The sequence below is a fragment of the Larus michahellis genome, chromosome 12, assembly GCF_964199755.1.
Source record: "Larus michahellis chromosome 12, bLarMic1.1, whole genome shotgun sequence".
Taxonomy (NCBI): Eukaryota; Metazoa; Chordata; class Aves; order Charadriiformes; family Laridae; genus Larus; species Larus michahellis.
In genome coordinates, this window is record NC_133907.1 from 10,439,092 (window position 1) to 10,457,574 (window position 18,483).

General features: G+C 38.2%; 1 protein-coding gene and 1 long non-coding RNA gene across 11 annotated transcripts in view; one reads left to right on the plus strand and one right to left on the minus strand.

Moving 5' to 3' along the window:
- The window catches only part of SULF2 (sulfatase 2), a 162,892-nt gene that overhangs the window by 119,374 nt on the left and 25,035 nt on the right, over positions 1-18,483 (plus strand). For 9 of the 10 annotated variants that reach the window (XM_074605114.1, XM_074605110.1, XM_074605117.1 and 6 more), the window contains 7 exons: positions 555-706; positions 4,234-4,403; positions 8,807-8,957; positions 10,860-11,035; positions 14,112-14,240; positions 15,198-15,254; positions 15,961-16,090. In XM_074605114.1, the coding sequence (XP_074461215.1) occupies positions 555-706; positions 4,234-4,403; positions 8,807-8,957; positions 10,860-11,035; positions 14,112-14,240; positions 15,198-15,254; positions 15,961-16,090 (965 nt within the window). Of the gene's footprint in view, positions 1-554; positions 707-4,233; positions 4,404-8,806; positions 8,958-10,859; positions 11,036-14,111; positions 14,241-15,197; positions 15,259-15,960; positions 16,091-18,483 lie in introns of those variants that run through there. The other variant, XM_074605119.1, reaches the window with a different exon arrangement.
- Positions 1-18,483, minus strand: part of LOC141750285 (uncharacterized) — a 65,513-nt gene that overhangs the window by 20,591 nt on the left and 26,439 nt on the right. The window lies entirely within an intron of this gene.

Here is an 18,483-nt window from a genome sequence, read left to right on the forward strand (position 1 = left end):
TGCTCATTCTGCACTTGTCCTGCCAACCATGCTGCTGCTTCATTTGTTCTATGCAGCAAGTTTAAAATCTCATCATATTTATGGTCCTCATTTGTCATTATGTCTCCCAAGCCAACCTCCTATTAGTGACTTCACTGCTTCTGCCAGTTCCTTAGGTGGAGATGGCTTAAATGGGTGTAACCAAAATGAAAAATGTAGCTAAATTGGGTGATTCAGAGTAGGATGAGATAATGTGGCAACTGGCGCTATTTTAAGCATTCTCTGTGTTGTTTGTCTGAATGTATCAGGCACTGAAGAAAATAAAATGGTAATTGTGGTCCAGTTTCTCGCATACATAGTCAGGTTGTAAATCAAAAAATCTGTATTATGGAGCTCTGAAATAAAGAAACACAGGCGAATTTACAACTCGGGACTTATCTCTTATCCAAAATGTATCGGAATGAAGAAAACCATGTTCCTCTCAGAAGAGACAGAAAATAATATGGTTAAGTATGGTGTCTTTGAAGCGTTTCTGTTATGCCTTCTTACTATGCTTCTGCTTTGTCTACCCCTAGCTTTCTTTGGAAAGTACCTTAATGAATACAATGGCTCCTATGTGCCTCCTGGCTGGAAAGAATGGGTTGGATTACTTAAAAACTCTCGATTTTACAACTACACGCTCTGTAGAAATGGAGTGAAGGAGAAACATGGATATGACTACTCCAGGGTAGGTCCTCTTAATTTATTTCTATTTTTTTAACATTTGGACATGACTGCAAGAAAGCTCCGCTTTATGGTTTCAGTCTAACTAAAGAATTCATTTTGTACTTGAAAGCTGCTACGTGTAACGTTAGCAACGTTAGCTACAACCCAGTAGGCATCATGGTTGGACTTTTCCTTATCTTCCGTTCTGGGAGGGTCACGTTACTGAAAACATTATTACCAGCAACGGAAACAAACCAAATGTCTGAGACTGTAGTATATATTATGAGCTGAAGATGTGAAAATGGATTTAAATGCTGCATGGTAACTCTTTCTGTGCTTTGTACTTTAATTATTGTGTGCTGAGTCTGATTGTCATCTATTCCCCTGGTATAGAACTGACTCCAGTGGAGTTACACAAGCGTAAATGAGATAAGAATCCAGTTCCCTCCAGGTAGACCCATCTTTTTATGTTAGTTTAAGGAACTTGTTTCACAGCCATAACATGATGGAAGTTCATAATATCTTGGTGTATCTTCTGATAATTCTGAATAAGTGGAGAATTTAACTATTAAATGTATATCTCCCTGCACTGTTACAGGCGCATATGTTTCCTAATATCCTTGCAAGGATGTTATACCCTGGCCAAGCTTACCTAAAATGCTTGGTAATCATTGTCAAATGCAGTATCATTTTCTTCCTCATCCAGCACGTGTTACCGCTCAAGCAGTTACCTGCTTGCAGTCAGGAGTACATTTATTTCAGCCAAAAGTGTTACCTTTCCAAAGGAACCAGCTTTTGTGAATTCCTAAAATGGCCTGAATTGTCCCTGAAGTATGTTGATAAATAAATTTATCTATAAACTGCTGTAGTTTAAGTAGTGTATAACTTAGGAAGTTGACTCACTCTGGAGTGATACTAATTTGTAAGGTGTATTTGCTTAACAGGGATTCGGTTTGCTTTCTCTTATTGAGCACAAATCCTGCCGCTGTATTTGTGTTTCATTAGCAGTGTGTTCACAGTCAGTTTTTCCTTTAAAAGGGTGATGTCTGTGTGATTTCCTCCTTCCCCTCCCCTAATTGCCATTTTTAATTAAATGTACTTTGTGTTGAAAGATAAAACTTAACAGGCTTCTAGGGTTTTCTTTTTCTATTACCAGCTGCTAAGGGGAAGGGGCAACTGATGTACGGAATTATTCATCTTTTATTTCCCCTCTGATCTATGAAGAGTGAGAGAGCTAATCTTTACAGCCATGTACCAAAAATGTTATGATGGAAATATATCCTATGTGGAACAATGTCAGGCAAATGATTTCGCAGGGCAGTGTTCCCTGTTGTACCAAGGAGCCAACGGGGAGCTTCATGTTCCAATGTCCTCAGCTCTGTTTTGTGTATGCAACACTTGAAAATGTTTAGGTTTTCATTAGGTTTAGTTTTTCTTACCAAGTTTGGTAATAAATAAATAAATAAAAGTCTGATGAAAATATAAATGTTTTGATAATCTTCATATTCTTACATAATCTGCAGCTATGGTAATAAAGAGATGATAGTGTGCAGAGCAACAGCGCTTGTTGATGTTAACGCTGGAGTTCAAATGAACAAACAGAAGCTAAAATACAAGACTGCTTCTCTTTCTTTCCTGGCGTTTTTGTTGCTGGAAACTTAATTTTCCAGCAATGAACAGTATAATCAGATTAATTTTTAGCCCTATCTACTTGACATAGTTAATATTAATTATGTATCAGTGGAAAACTAGAAAAAAAACATTACTGATTCTGTCCTCCAAAGCGACCGCCAAGCACTTACCCTCTGAAAATCAAATCTTTGCAAATTCTTTCAGATTTTCTAAAAGGATATATTCTACCTTGATTTTTCTTTTTCAGTTTCTGGCAACTTTCTTAGATAAATTTTTTGTTTTGTATGCATTCGCACGGTCTACTACAACCCTACAATCCGGAGCTTTAAAAAGAAAAGAAATCAGTTAAGGGAAATGTTTGTGTTTGGTCTTTTGGCCTGGCAAACACTTGCAACATTGAATTTGCATGATTTTCACTTTGGCCAGGTGAAAACCTTCATCTTCAGAAGGAAGTTTGAAAACTATGCTCGTGTAATGCCTAACTCAAAAATGAGTTACACGCCTAAGAAAGTGATAATCCAGCTTAAAGAACAGGCACGTTTTAGATAAATGCAAGTGCGTTTTTGTGAGCCCTCCAGTATTCTCTCTCAGCTATGAGTATGGTCTCAGGTATTGAAAGTATGTTCAGAAGTGAGTTTTCCTTTGGTCTGGCTTATCGTACATTCTCCCTTTCCCTGCATATGCTCATGAATGGAGGCCCTTCAGTTGATTTTGATGGAATTATGCCCGTTTACACCTGTTTCATGAGTGACATTGTCATATCAGTAACAGTCATAAGCACGGCAGTTTCATAACATGAACATCTCATTGGGACCAATGTGTAAAATTATAAATGGAGACTTTGCCAGCCTTGTTCTGGGATACACAGGAAATAACTTGGGGAAGTAAATACAATCCATGAAAAAGGCTTCCTTTGATGAATGATAAGCTGACATTGGCAGCGGTAAAGAGGAGCAAGTGTCTGAACCAGGGACAGAATGCTGTATGTCAAAGGAGATGCAATCCAGTACGTACCACATCTTGTACTTGTTCACTTGACCAGAAACAGACATTATGTCTGATTTTTACATTCAGCTGTGACATGACAGTTATTATTTTGTGTTTTAAAGGTGCAGTTTCATATCCTACTCATGTTTGAGGGTTATTTATATTTGCAGCATTTCCTGTGATGCAGCCTAAGAGAGAACATGGCTTGTCTTTAAAAATACTGTTTTCAATCCATATAGCTCCAGCAGATACCAGAATAACGATAACAATGCTTGTAAGAAAATAGAAAGATAGTCCATAACTTCCAAAGGAAGTTTTTTTAAATTCTCAGCAATTTATTTGATAGAGCTATATCTATTAGATTGTTACTGTGTCTGTAATATTGAATGAAATTTTTGGTCCAATTAACTCAGCATCTTCTGGCGTTAGTGACCTCTGGTTCAGAGGGAGGTTAAGAAAAGTGAACATCAAGCCATTTGGATTTTCAAAGCACTTTTATGATGTAAGGTCAAACTATATACCTTGAAGATATTGACACTGAAATGCAAAGAAATTGACCTGTAATTTTCTATTTTTTATATTGATACCTGGTCATTGTATTTAGTATTGTTATCTTCATAATGTGATTACATACTCTGGGAAGAAAGAGTCCTATTTGATCTTTTTTAATGTCATTCATTTCTGAGAGGGAGCTGTTGCTTTTCATATTTCTAGGCAGTGAAGAAAATTATTTGGTTTTAGGTTTTGAAGTTTTAACATCTGTAAATGTTTTAGGTTTTGAAGTTGTAACGTCCCTCCTCCTCCCATTCTGAGTGAAGTGGCTTCTTTTTTCCTGTTTCGTGTGATACCTCAGACCTCCCCTTCCCGTCTCACCCCCCATCTTGAAATTATTTTTCAAGTATCTCATTATACTTTTACTTCTACTTGCAGGATTATCTAACTGATCTGATTACCAATGACAGTATTACCTTCTTCAGAATCTCAAAGAAGATGTATCCTCACAGGCCTGTACTGATGGTTATAAGCCATGCTGCTCCTCACGGCCCTGAAGATTCGGCCCCTCAGTACTCACATCTCTTTCCTAATGCCTCACAGCACATGTAAGGAAAGATAAAACCCTTTCATTTCCAGGTTCAGGAGTATAGAAGTCCTGGGTACCTCTGGGGGAAAAATGTTTGCTTTATAATACTGTTGGCGCGTTTGTCACAAATACTTAAGAAGAGTTTCGAGATTTATTTTGTTTTGCCTCTTCAGACTAGTACAGGTATCTTGCGAATGACTACTGTGTCTAGAACTCAGAATTGTAGCTCACCGGGATAAATGGAAAGATTCATGTTGAATTCATTGGACTTTGTAACAACCTATTTGGGAAGTAAAGCACTGTTTTACTTTGAGCAGAGGGATCAAAATCTGGTTCTTGGTCTGTAATGTCTTCAGGGGAAGAAACTCTACCTCCCTGTCCTTATGTATAAACTATATTATTTTATGGGTATTACTAAAAATCACGTAGTATGCAATACTTGTTACTCCTGTTTCATATATGGAGAGAAAGGAAATAAAGGCCTGCAGCACCAAATCAGCCAGGCTATTTCTGAATGAGCTGGTATGTCTGTACATGACCCAGTACAATGTCTTGAACAGGTCCCAAGAGCAGTATCACCCGGTTCCTGAGTTAACATGTTCATAAGCTCCAAGGTGAGATGGTTCTGGTTAATAGCACAGAAATATTTTACAGGTACAGCTCTGTAATGCTCCATTACAGGCATCTCCTCGCATGCTGATAAAATGAATGGTTCTCCCAAATCACCTTTTGGCACAACTGAAAACTTTCCAATATTTTTTTCTAATTACAGGCTTCATGCATTCGTTGGTGTTCAACATTTGTAACTTTCTTCAAGTGCTCCCCCCACCCTTTTTTTTTTTTTTTAAGGGGAAATCTATTTTATTTTGGATTTGTGAAGGAACTGGGAACTAATATTAATCAACTGGTAGCCAAAGCTTCCTCAGGACTTCTCCAAAGTCCAGTGAAATCCATTTGAGTTTTTTCACTTTATTTAAAATAGAGCCTGAGAGAAAAAGCTTCCTTTGTTCTATTGTCTAGGTATTGCGTAACTTAGAATTACATATTTCATTATTTTGTGCTGTGCCACCGAAGAGAATCTGTGTCCTAGATCTACAGCAATGCAATATTTCGTGGTTGTTTGCTGTCTTATGCTCATTTATTTTCTTTGAAATTAAAAGTACAGAAATGCCAAATGAGCAACTTCCTAGAGCTTATACCCAGTATTGACCTCAGTCTTATTAGAAGTTCCTTTGGAAGGCATTCGTATCTCAGAGATGATAATCATTTATCAAGCAACGTTCCGTAGCAATTTAACTATGCTAGGCGAATGAAAAGGAGTAGAAGAATTTGAGCAATGAAAATATAAACTACATCTATTTTTTTCTTTTGCTCATAGTTTAATTTTTTTTCCACACAAACTAGGTTTATCTTCCTGATTATAAAGTAGTTACACAAAACTTTTTATTTGTAGGTGACTTTTCTTACAATTATACAGGAAGTGTCACTTTGTGGGAACAAGTTTTGTTTGTAAAGAAACAAGTTATCTTATTAGATTAAGGAAACTGTGTTTTACTTTGGGATATGAAAATAAAATAGGACTTTAAGTACATCTTGTGCAAAGAAACTGTCAATCTTATTCTAAACAATCTTACCAGGACTACATAATAATAATCTGCAAGGGTTTTCATTGGCCTAGGTTTAAGATTAAATGTAAAAATGCAGAACGTGCACCATTCCCTCACTGTATGTACAAATTAGTTCTCTACTTTCCATTTTTTCCCTTGTTCCCACATTCCAGGGGATCCCTCAGTAACAGATAAATCTGTCAATGATAAAGAGATGCGGGCAGTTCTCCCTGTTTTGTTGTCATGTGGATGTGGTAGGGAAGGATCAGAACACAGGTAGGGCACTTCTTACGAATTGCCCAAAAGCAGTAAGCACTACCCTGAACAAAGTCCTTGCGCAGCCCTGGAAGCAGAAGGCAGTAACCACTGATGAAGTCTGCAAGTAGATTGTAGAGCTATATCCACAAAGCAAAGCGAAGGTGTGACTGCAGTGCTTACGCTGGTTGACATACATACTGCATCGTGTAGCATTGCTAACGATAGCTAAGAGTGAGTGGTACGGATTTTAGCATGGACTGACAATCAGAGTACTTCTTTGCTTGGGAAGTCTAGTATGTACTTCTGTTGCTAATTTATGCTGCTATTCTCTTACTTCTATTATTACATGTACTTGCTGGCATGACCATTCTGCCCTATACTGCAGTCTCTCTCTGTCTCGGTCTGTAGAGCTCCTTATCATGTGCATCTGCAGTCTTTTCTTGTTTGAAAATTATTCACATCAACCAGCATTCACGTAGCAAATCCCCTAGGCTGCATGGCTGGTTTTCCTTTTTTACTGCCTATACTGATAGCTGCAGAGAATGCAACAATGCAACAGCTGGGCAGTTTAACAGCAATCAGAAATGTTATTTCTACAGAGGGCACATTTTACCACACATCTTTTCCAAGGTCAAATGCAATCAGACTAGGACTTATCTTCTGAGTACATTTGAAGAGGTTATCTTAACCAGCTTCTAGGAATGTTATATTTGTGTATTTTTCCCATAAGACAGACAAATCTGTTAAGTGTAAGAGGGTTACATTTGTAGTAATCAAAGAAAATCACGGGCTTTGGTTGGATTAAACAGCGGGAGGTTTCAAATCAGCCAGGAAATCACAAAGTAAGCTGAAAAGGAGTTTGCCAAGCATTTTTGATTCATTCTGGGCATCACATAGCAACAGTTTCCATAACTGTCAGCGTTTTCAAAGGAGCAATGTCATTATTTCAGCCACAATAACATTCTGAAATTCAAGAGGCTATTAACAATACAGAGAGAATAAACAGCAGCCCTTTCCTCCCTGTATGAAGAAGCCTCCGTTTGCCACCTACACGCATTTTTCAGATAGCATCTAACAGAGGGAGGCTTTCGGCATAGAACATTTCACTGTCAGATTTTTAATTTCATGTTTATATTAAAACTCTTAAGATTACCTGTCATATTCAAAGAGACCTTAGATACACAGTATTTTGAGGAGAAGCTTCAACTTATATTGCTATTGTTTATCTTAATAACTTACCCTTCTGCATACACAAAACCAACAGTAGATATTTGCCAAATAGGAGCTGAATTTATCAGGAAATTGTGTGTTGGGAAGAAGAAAATAACTGAATATCTGCTATTTTTTCCTGTGTTACTGTGTCACCCTCTTGTCTTGCACATTTGCATAGACTGAGTTTATTGCTTTGAATGAAAAAAGGAAGCCTCCACAAATCAAGAAAAGTAATTTTTAATATTTTAGACTCTGCAGGTGATGCGTTTGAGCCAGCGTATGAAGAAATTGACAAAGGTGGTTCTCAATCTTAAGTAATAACATTTTTTTTAGGAATTGATACCGTAGGTAAAAATAACATTTCTTGCCAATGTAAGCTATAATATAGCTTTGTAGTGAGTTGGACATGATGCAGAGACTCAACATCATGGTAATGATATATCAAAATAAATATTTTCTTTAGATCCAGCTAACCTAGGGCAATTTAATTATGCACAGAAAAGCAATCTCTGCAACTGCCAACAACATGAAATTATGGACAATAAGTGATATTTCTCTTCATCACTTTAATGGTGTCCCAGGATCGTGAGAACTTGGAGGGGCAGCACAATTCCAGGAGCCATTGAATCCAGCTCTTGGGATTTTTGCAGGGACTTTATTAAAGTTTCTGGTTATCACAAAGGAGATGATGGTTGGAAAATGTCTGCAAAATACAGTCCTATTTCCCCTCACCCCTGCTTTTCTTGGCAAGTCTTTAAAATCCAGCTGTGTATCCTCTTCTGCTTGCTATGAGCTCACATGCAGCATGATACCACTAGGTAGGATGTCTGTGCTGCTCTAAGTACATCAATCTGAAAGTATTCAAGTAGCCAGTCATGTTGAATTCAAAAAAGCCATTGAAGAATATAGAACATTTTCAGCAAGTTCTATGGTTATTATTAAACAGCTTGCAGAAACCATAATATTTGGTGCTAATGTGGGCAGAGCGAAAGAAAAGCAATTACGTGAGTAGGGACTCTATAGTACATGCTTCATCCAGATCGTATGTGTGGAGTTAGACCTCTGAGGTTAGTCTTTTGGCCTTGAAATGTACCCATGTTTGTCTGAAGACACTGCAAAAACAATGTATGTTTACTTTTTTAATAGGTTTTATTCCCCACAGAGTTCTTCTCTTTCTCCCATGTTTCATATAGAACATAAAATTTTAAGAAAGTAAATCTAATATTTGCTTGTCCACCTCAGAGAGTTAGTCCTATAGTGTTGATTAAATAGAAGTTATTGGTAGACATTACTATGACTCTTTTCTATACTGCTAAAACATTCTGGTTTTCTCTCTGTTCCTTAGCACTCCCAGTTATAACTATGCTCCAAACCCAGACAAGCACTGGATAATGAGGTATACGGGTCCCATGAAACCTATACACATGGAGTTCACTAACATGCTACAGAGAAAGCGCCTTCAAACCCTCATGTCCGTGGATGACTCTATGGAGATGGTAAGATTAGTAGTCACTTTTTTTGGCTAAACAGGTTCTTGTTTCTTGAGTTAAAATCCAACCTGTGCTGTATATGAATATAAGGGGGAAAGGAGGAGGAGGACTGCATCAGTTTTTTAATAGTTTGTAATCCTCTCACCTCTGAGGATTTTGTGTCTCTATTCAATGTGTAAGGATCCTCATCTCCTAAAGACAGGTACCGTGAGTTGGGTGGTGTGAGCGAGCTGATTTGTTGCCACAGAGCCACTACTGATGAAGGGGAAGAGGGAGGGATCACCTGAGAAAATGTGCATCATAAATGTTAAGACTGTATCACCTGGTAGTGAAAACTCATCCCACAAACTTCTGGAAATAACCACCTACCTGTGGGCCTGTTTTGATCCTCTAACACTGAGTTTCTGAGAGAGAACAGCAACAGCAAAAAGAGATGCTACAGGAGTCCTAACTAGAATGATCCCACGGTAAAACAGGCCCAGGATGTTAAATGTTAGAAGTAAATAAATATATAGGTAGATTATTTTTTTTTAATTAAGTGTGAATTATGTAATAATGAAATCTCTTAGTGCAAGCTGGGTGTCTTGAACAGAAACGTCTGAATTAGCTAAAAGCTACTCTGAAAAAGAATGGGTTTCCAGTTGTAAGAGGGCAGATTCAAAGGTGTTGCAATTCACTGCTTATCTCTTGGCATTCTTATTCAAAAAAGGTAGAACATATAAAGTAAGAGGAGTCCTGTAAGGCAAAGATGAGATTATCTGGATGGCATTGCATCAACGTGCTAGTAACGTCTTATAATTACTGATTCAGGCAAGCGTGAGTTCTGCTTCGTATTAATGGACCTGCTTAGATGGATCAGATACCAGCATTAGGGGAGATTGGCTGTTTTACTACATTATTTTGATTTTCCATTTAGTAAAATGATTTCACTTTGGGTGATTCACTAGAGAGAGGCAAAATCAGTCGGGTTGATTTATAGTTATATCGCCAAGTTAGCCCCATCTTTTCGAAGTGAATTATACACATCTAACGGTCTTTCAAAAATTAAAAATCAAAAACTGACAGGCAAACAAAACAACCCAAAAAAGAACCAAAAACCCACACAAAACAAAACATTAACAACAGAATTTGTTTACTTCTTTGCTGATGTGTTCTGAATCTGTGTGAGGCACTACTTTGGTGGTGCCCCACTACCTCCTACCTTTGCAAGTGAAAATGTCACATAAAAATTCGTCTTTGGTGCTCAGGTTGGTACATTTCACATAAAGATTCTCATGTAAATCCATAGAAGCAACCACAAACAGAGTTAAAGCTCCTTTTAATTCTGGCTGTTAGTTCTCCAGCTAGTGAGAAAGTACGACTGAGTGATATTTATCTGGGAGAGATTTTGCAAATATTCTGCATAATGGGGACTCATTTGTCTGAAGGCAAGATCGTTGCGTGTTGCGTAAATAAGTGTGAGATTCAAAATGCTGTCATTTTATTAAAATTGTTTGCTGCAGGAAAAAGATAAAAGTGGAGAGAAAATTTCAAAAGTGCTTATCACCTTGAAACTTTTCTCTCTGTTACCATATGTATTTAGTACTAGTGTGACAGCTCTCAGGCAAAATACTGAGCCCAAACACTTACGAAAATGTGTCATGCTATATGTATTTACCTTAAAATAGAAAACAAAAGTTTGCCTTGTAATAGCCACAGTATTCAGTTAATCAAATTATTATGTGATTATGGATTATTCACAATGGTTCATTGTGATATCTCAGTGCCATTCTGAACTGTTGTTATTTATTTGTGTATTTGGCATATATGTATTTGTATATTAGACATAGGCAGAAAATTATATCCAGTATTCTCCATATAGTACTACTCAATGGAATGAATTTCATATTTTGTTTTGCTTTTTTTCAGATTTACAATACGTTGGTTGAAACAGGTGAACTGGACAATACATATATAATATACACAGCAGACCATGGTTATCACATTGGGCAGTTTGGGCTGGTGAAAGGAAAGTCCATGCCATACGAGTTTGATATCAGAGTTCCTTTCTATGTCCGAGGTCCAAATGTGGAGGCTGGGTCCTTGTAAGTTCCTGGCTATTGTATGTGTGTGTATGTAATGACCAGAAGAATCCTTTATGTTCACATCTCTAGTCGTATTGACCTGGATCCAGATAGAGGCACAAAGTTCTGCCTGTGCTGACTGACTTCCTGCTCACCTTGGCAGAAAAATATAAGTGCTTAAAGCAAAACTGATAACATGTGCTGATATAACATAGTCAAGGTTCTTTGCCATTGCCTTTTTGCTTGCGTAGATGTGCGGCACAAGGCACTACGCTTTTGTGGATGTAGTTGAAAGAGCCACTTTGAAATACGTCCTATCTAGGAAATGCTTATTTGCCCCCTTTTGAGGGATGCAAGTAATACACATAACCACGACATTTTCAAGGTAAAAAATACATTGTATAACGTTCACTGGCACAATAGATAATTATTGCTGAACGTTTAAGTGGAGTCACTTGTTTCAGTTTATGAAGAAGAATGTACATAATAGTTCATATATTATCATCCCCAAAAGATTCTTTCCAGCTCATCCTTTGAGATTACATGGTTAGGGCTGTTTGTCGGATGCACGCAAGCATGCAGAATATGACTGTTAATTAAAATGGTAGCTTTGATCAGCTAAGAAATTATGTAAATACACTTTCTAAGCAATTATTTCAATAGCAAATATTTGCACTTAAGTAATGATTTTGGACAGAGTGCCATAATTTGCTGCCTTTTATTTATATCAGTGTGCATGTTTTAGCATAATTAACACACACAAAGTCTTCCACACACGATTTTTTTTCTTTACTGCGGAGGAGATCTAGTGTGTAATACAGTAGCAAATATTTATTAAAAAAATCTCATTTCATTTGCTGGTTAAATTCACTGATTCACATTATCAGTAGGCACAAAAATGTTAAGTTCTGTAGATAACTGCACTACGTGTCTAATTTATTTACAGCAGTTATACATGTGAAATAAACAATATTACTTCTCTAAAGAGCAGGGGAGGGATTCCTCAGGTGGAATTAAACATATTCCCTCAGCACTGAAAGAAGTTTGTCTGCAGCAGCACAGAATTTCAAGAGCTGGATTAGCCTTCTAAGAACATGCTCTTTCCCTTTGCAGTTTTTGGTCTTACTGGAGAGCGATGCTAATATGGCCCAAGTAAACTGAGATCATTTTTCTGCAACATGCAGTGCTAGAGACCAGCCGCCTCGTGTCTGCTCTAGTTCAAGGGTCTTTACACCCAGACATATGTAAAAGCTGTGAAACTTTCCCACTCAATTTTTATTTTCAGTGGCTTCTGAAGACGAAAAAATATTTCTGTTAGAATCAGAGGAGTCAGTGTGAGAGTGTCTAGCAGAACAGAGCCCATCACAGTGCAGCAAATAGGAAGAACAGGATAAAATACCTCGGAGGGGGAATGTATCGGATAATAAATTGATCCTCCCTTTCAGCCTGATTTTCTTTAAATGGCAGAACTTCAATCATCCATGTTTTGTGTGAACCTTATGTTTTTCCTGCAGAGTAATTGTCATGACTCCCTTTTGATACCAACGAAGATTTAATAGCAGTCACGCTAGCAAGTCATTACTAAGCTCTCATTTCTATTACCAAATATGCTACACCACTATTATTAGTAATTAAAATCAAATTAGGTACATCAATTTAATTCATCATCCATGCTCTTGTCAGTGCCTGTTTGCTCGCTTGCTCAAAAGATGTAGTAATTTTTAAATGGTGTCTCATTAATGAGTGTGAATTTAGCAGCTTGCTTCTGTCCTGTATGTTGAGCTAGAATTCTGCACTGACACGTATAGCCACCCAGCTGGTCCCATCCTTCCTTTGTGCCTGCAAATCGTGGCCTGGTGATTCTTTACATTCACTGCTGTAGAAGACTGTCTGTATAGCAGTATGATCACTTTCTTTTTCTTTTTTTCCCATTTTTACGAAGTTGAGTGCCTTCCTTGATTTTTTTATTTTTTTTAAGAAATAAGGAAAAGAAATAGTACGCAGCTAATAAACAGTATGTATGTATGTAATATTGTGAATAATTACACAACACTGTCATAGACATATTTGAAATGAGTTTGTAAGGTTCAACATAAACTGAAAACACTTCTGCGAAACCAGACCCATAGTAAAACCAAGTCACAGGATTAGAAATTTGGGCATTTGTTCAGCTGCTGGATTCTGGACGGTGCGACTAGATGCTCTGGTGCTTGAACTCACTCATATTTAGCTGTGGCAGTTCAAGGGATTTGGGGACAGGAGCTCTCTGTACTACTCGGGAGTTGATGCCAGTGTTGTAACAAAATTTGAAATCAGTTTAAGTTCAAATATTGTCCCGTTAACTGTGGTGGCTGAGGACCATATGCCAGACTCTGCTAAGTAACAGGGCATGCCGCTTTGCAGGAAGGATAACTCTGCACTTGGGAAGAGTGATATTATTTCAATTAAAGCTGTGCCTTTATTTTCTCTCTCTTTTTTTTTTTCTTTTCTTTCTCCATAACTGCTTCCTCTGCTTTTTCTTTCCTGATCCCTTTCCTTTTTCTGTCTCACACTGTACATTAACAGCAACTTTTAGTTATTTAGTGTCTAGCAATATATTTCTCCTCATGTTCTTTTCAGAACATGCTTGCTGAGATATGAGCTGAGGTACTTACTTCTATACCATATTTTGAAACAGATAAAGCATGTGCTACCTGCCAAATCTACTTTTTAATAAAGTCATCAGCATATTTGGCAGACACTTTGGTTCTATGAGATACCCAAGGAGTTTTTCCAATGCTTTCTCATGTTTTGAAGGAATTTTGAATGCTGTTTTGCAATAATTAACTAACTTTGCCTTATGAACTACTTTGTTTTCTCAGAAGTGCTCTGTGCTAAAGTTTTAAATCTTCATATTAATCCCTCTTGAGGTTATGCAACTTCCCTATATTTTACATTTTAATTCCCTTCATGGAAAGGAATTGGATTGTGTCCTCTCTTCTTCTTTGCAGATGTCACAAAATAAGCCTTTTCAGATCCGTGGTCTCTGTGGAAGAACTGGAGTTGCTTGGTATCGTTGCTTAGACTTTAAACCGGCTTCTTGTGTGTGTTTTTTCAGGAATCCTCACATTGTGTTGAATATCGATCTCGCACCTACAATTCTAGATATTGCTGGATTGGATATTCCATCTGATATGGATGGTAAATCAATTCTAAAGCTTCTGGACTCTGAGAGACCAGTGAATAGGTAAGATATGGAAATGTGTGTGTAAACATGCACGTGTTTGTACAGGAGACTGAGCAAGTGTTCAGCACCATGCAGCAAATTTAAAGGAAAATATAATAAAATTACCATCTATATGAGTACATCATTCACTGGAAAATCTAAAGGCCTATTTGGCAATAGGCAATATGTGACTGACTTCAGTTATTTATTTTCATTTTGTCAGGTTCGTATACTAGCTATATGGCATATATGGCATCTGAATATACTAAACGTAATCTGTGTAGCAGCGAGAGGGCTACACGTGAAGGTCTTTAGCCACTTGAGTTATAGATTTTAAATGTCTCTGTGGCATCATTTGTAGCAAAGCATTTCATATTGAATAAATTGTAGAATAATTGAGTTGAAAGGATTGGTTGTGTATTAGACTATAATATAAAGACAGGCTAGCACTCAGAATTGAACAGTTATTATTTGAGACCTTCCATCAATACTTTCATTGGAAAAAGACTGGTTGCTTGCTAGAGAAAATCAGCAGAAAAAGGGAAGAAGGAGATTTGCTTTACAAGTAGTTGGCTGGAGGGAGAGGGGGAAAAGTGCAGCTGCTTTAGAATAGGATACTCTGGGGCTAGTGTGCAGGTTAAGAGCCCAAACTGGAGTCAGGAAATCCTGATTTAATTTGCAATCCTTTGTGATCAAGGACAATTCAGTTAATCCCCTGTGCCTTAAATATGCTTATGTTGGAATAGTTGTACTGTGTGAATCTGTTGTGGATTTTGTGCCTGTGAGAACAGACCTATCCTATGTTTGTTCGTGATTTGCACTGGAGAGGCGTATGTGCCTGCTTCGTAAAGCTGGCTGTCCCCTTCTGCAGTTCTATGTAATGTTTCTCATCTGAATTGGGGTGGGAGAGAAAACTGGGGCATGACTTGATTACTGGTTTTGTGGAAATTGCGTCTTCCTCTTCTGGTTTCCTCCTAGGTTCCATTTAAAGAAAAAGATGAAGGTGTGGAGAGACTCGTTCCTAGTAGAAAGAGGGTAAGGAAAGCGTTAATCACAAAGCCCAGTCTTTTTAAATAGAAGGATACTGAATAGCTGAAGCCAAAGCAGCACTCCACCACAGACCTAAAGCCATTTAGCTGTGCCAGCAGGGACAGGGTTGCAGTATGCCTAATGGCAGTGATTGTGTGATAGGAGGGAATGTATGGCCTTTGCCTACAGCCTGCATAAATGTGCTGTTGGGGTGGGGGAAGGGGAGTTTTACTTGGATTGAAAGATGGGAAGGCATCCCGTTTTTCTTTAGGCTGCTGCCCTCCCCACCCCCTCCACGTTCCTGCTTGTATCATGGGAGTATGAATAGCCTTTCCTCTCTGCGTGTTCATCTGCTGGCCATTCCCTCTGCCTTAATACATAACATGAGGCATGAAGGGTTTGCAAGGTGCAGCCCTGTAGAGTGAGGAGGATATGGTCTCTTTATATCAACTGTTGTTACTGCCTGCCAGTCAGACCTGAAACACACTGTCTTGGTTTTGTATGTTTTTGTATGCCCCCTGAGAGCATGATATGAATAATTTTTGTGTAATCAGAGATGATGATAAGTGCTAGTTTCTACTGGACTATTAAGTTTTGGCCACCAGTGATGACCTGATGACTTGGCAGATAGCCTCCTTCTCTGAGCCTTTTCAGCAAACTGTATATATATCTTGGAATTAATATTAATTCAAAAATAAATCTTCCCCCCAAGTAAACTGCTGCATAAGAGGGAGAATGAGAAGGTAGATGCCCAAGAAGAAAACTTTCTACCCAAATACCAGCGTGTGAAAGACCTCTGTCAGCGAGCCGAGTACCAAACGGCTTGTGAACAGCTTGGCCAGGTAAGGTGTTGAACCCCTGACTGAAAGTTAACACCTTAACTGTGACAGTGTCCTTCACCTTGTCGTCGATGCCAGCTTAGAAATCAAACGGCTTATTCTGTGGCCTTTGTTCAAAACTGTATTACAGCATTTATGAACTTGACTGTCAGTCAGGAAATTGCTGATTCAAGTGCCTCTGTATTGATTCCTGACTACTGTTAAGAGAACTGCCTATGCTGTTTTAACATTTTATTCCCCAAATCGAATGTGGTTGGGATTCATTAGTAATGAGAAGCTATAATGAACCTAACGGATTGTCATCCTCCCAATACATATAGCTCCCTTTGCTTTGAATTCTTAATTTAACTCATTTTGTTGTTATTATTTGGAATTACATATAATAATGGGAAACTAACATTCTGTGAATGTAATATATCCCTCCTCTTAACAAAAACATACAGTGAAAACACACGTGCAATTATGACTGCAGGCAGTCTATGTGTATCTGGGCACAAAGCTCATCGATTGTGTGTCATTTCTCTTGTTGTTGTGTAACTGTTGTGGGCAGATATGAAAATATGCTCACTTTAGATCCGAGTTATGTAGAAGAAATCCAGGGAAAAAAATTTAGAGTAGTATCAGTACATGATCTTGGCGCAGGAGAAAGCTTTGCGAATTTACTATAGCAGTGCAAAGGCATAGCACAGCTATCTCCATCCTCTGGAAACATGGCAAAATTGACTCTGTGCCATTGCTTTCTCATCCAGGTACTGGTCAAAGTACCCCCTTCCGACGGCTGTAACACATTCTGCCTGGGGACATGTGGACAAAGGGGTGAAGGTAGATGTCCACATGCTAACATGTCTGTTATTAGACTGGCATTACCTCATACCCTGGCAGCTCAGAGGGCCATCAGAATAAGTCAGTCTGTGGAATATAACGTTCTTGCAGACATGATCTGAATGGCCTACCAAGGCTATAGTGAGTAATAGGCTACTGAGGCTACAGTAGTTTATTTCCTACTGTCGGAGGCCAGACTCCCTGCTTCTTGCTCTACCAAGCAAGTAGTTCAGTGCACCTGTGAAATGAGTCCATTGTTCCTTAGGTGTTTGGATCCAATTTATATGTATAAGCATTTTCCAGATGCTCTTTTCCTCCTGTGGCTTCTTTGTCAGATTTAGTATGCAGAGAGATTATAACATCCTTTTCTTCCTAAAAACATTGAACTGCAGTAGTTTATTGTCATCAGATGTCTTGAGCTGAAATTTTAGATGGGTGGGAGCAAGCCATTGTTTTTTGAATTTGCAGTGCTCTTTGAGAAACTGGGGGAAAAGTCATTGTTTCTGCTACAACATCATCCAGTAAGTAGTTTGGGGAAATACAGCTTTTCTTTTTCCATCAGTATTTTCCCTTTGAGAGATGTTTCAACTTCTTCCTTTTGTCTTCATCTTCCCAATTATTTTGTACATTATTGTAAGAACAGAGGGGAAGAGAGGCTTTCCGAGTCTGTGTTGTCACTGAAGCTGTCTCTTTGCATAAGGTAACTTAGCTACATTCAGGCTTTCTTACTCTAATTACCACATGTCTCGGTTATGGAAGAAAGGGGGAAGGCGCCCTGTATTGTCTACATGCATTCACAGGCTTATGTTTTCTTCTATGGATAATAAAATATCTTTGACATCTGCAAGAAGTGGGCATAAAATGTCAACTCCATATTCAGAATTGCCAATAAATTCCAAAGTGAAGGTGTGTTAATAAGAAATGCATGTGCTGCATCCTCATTGTCAGGAGACAGAGAGGAGAAGAATTGTTTTGAGCAGTTCAATCAGATGTAATTGGAAGTGATAGGATGAAATTGAGCAAAAAAGAAATTTAAGTTGGACATCAGGAAAAATTGCCTAACAATCAAGTCAATTAGAGTCTGGGAAGGGCTCTCAAGGGAGTCTCAATCCATCTAACCCCTGCTCCAGAGAATATGTCCTAGTAGTCTGTCTAGACAGCAGGAATAGTGGGAGATGAATGTGCTTATTTGAGGATAAATTGCGTCTAAATATGGGTGCACCCAAAAGTCTTTTCAGAGTGAAGCAAGACTAACTTCTCAAATGACAAATGGGTGTTGTCTGTTTGCTGGTGCTGTTCACAGCTCTGCATAGTAAGTAGAATGAGCCCAAATGAATAACATACCACCGCCTTGGGGGAGTTTATGGTATACAGATACACTGGTTATTTAGCAGATGTCTCCTGATCCTGCAGGACACTTTATTGTTGTGCATTTAACAGTATCTGGAGTGTTTAGTGCAAAAGGTGAATTTTCTCATCCTGAGGCAAAGATGAAGAGAAGTCTGGGTCAGAATTTAGGTGAAAGCGTGCTAAAATCATTGGGAATCTTTCTTTTGACTCAAACAAGTTTTGGG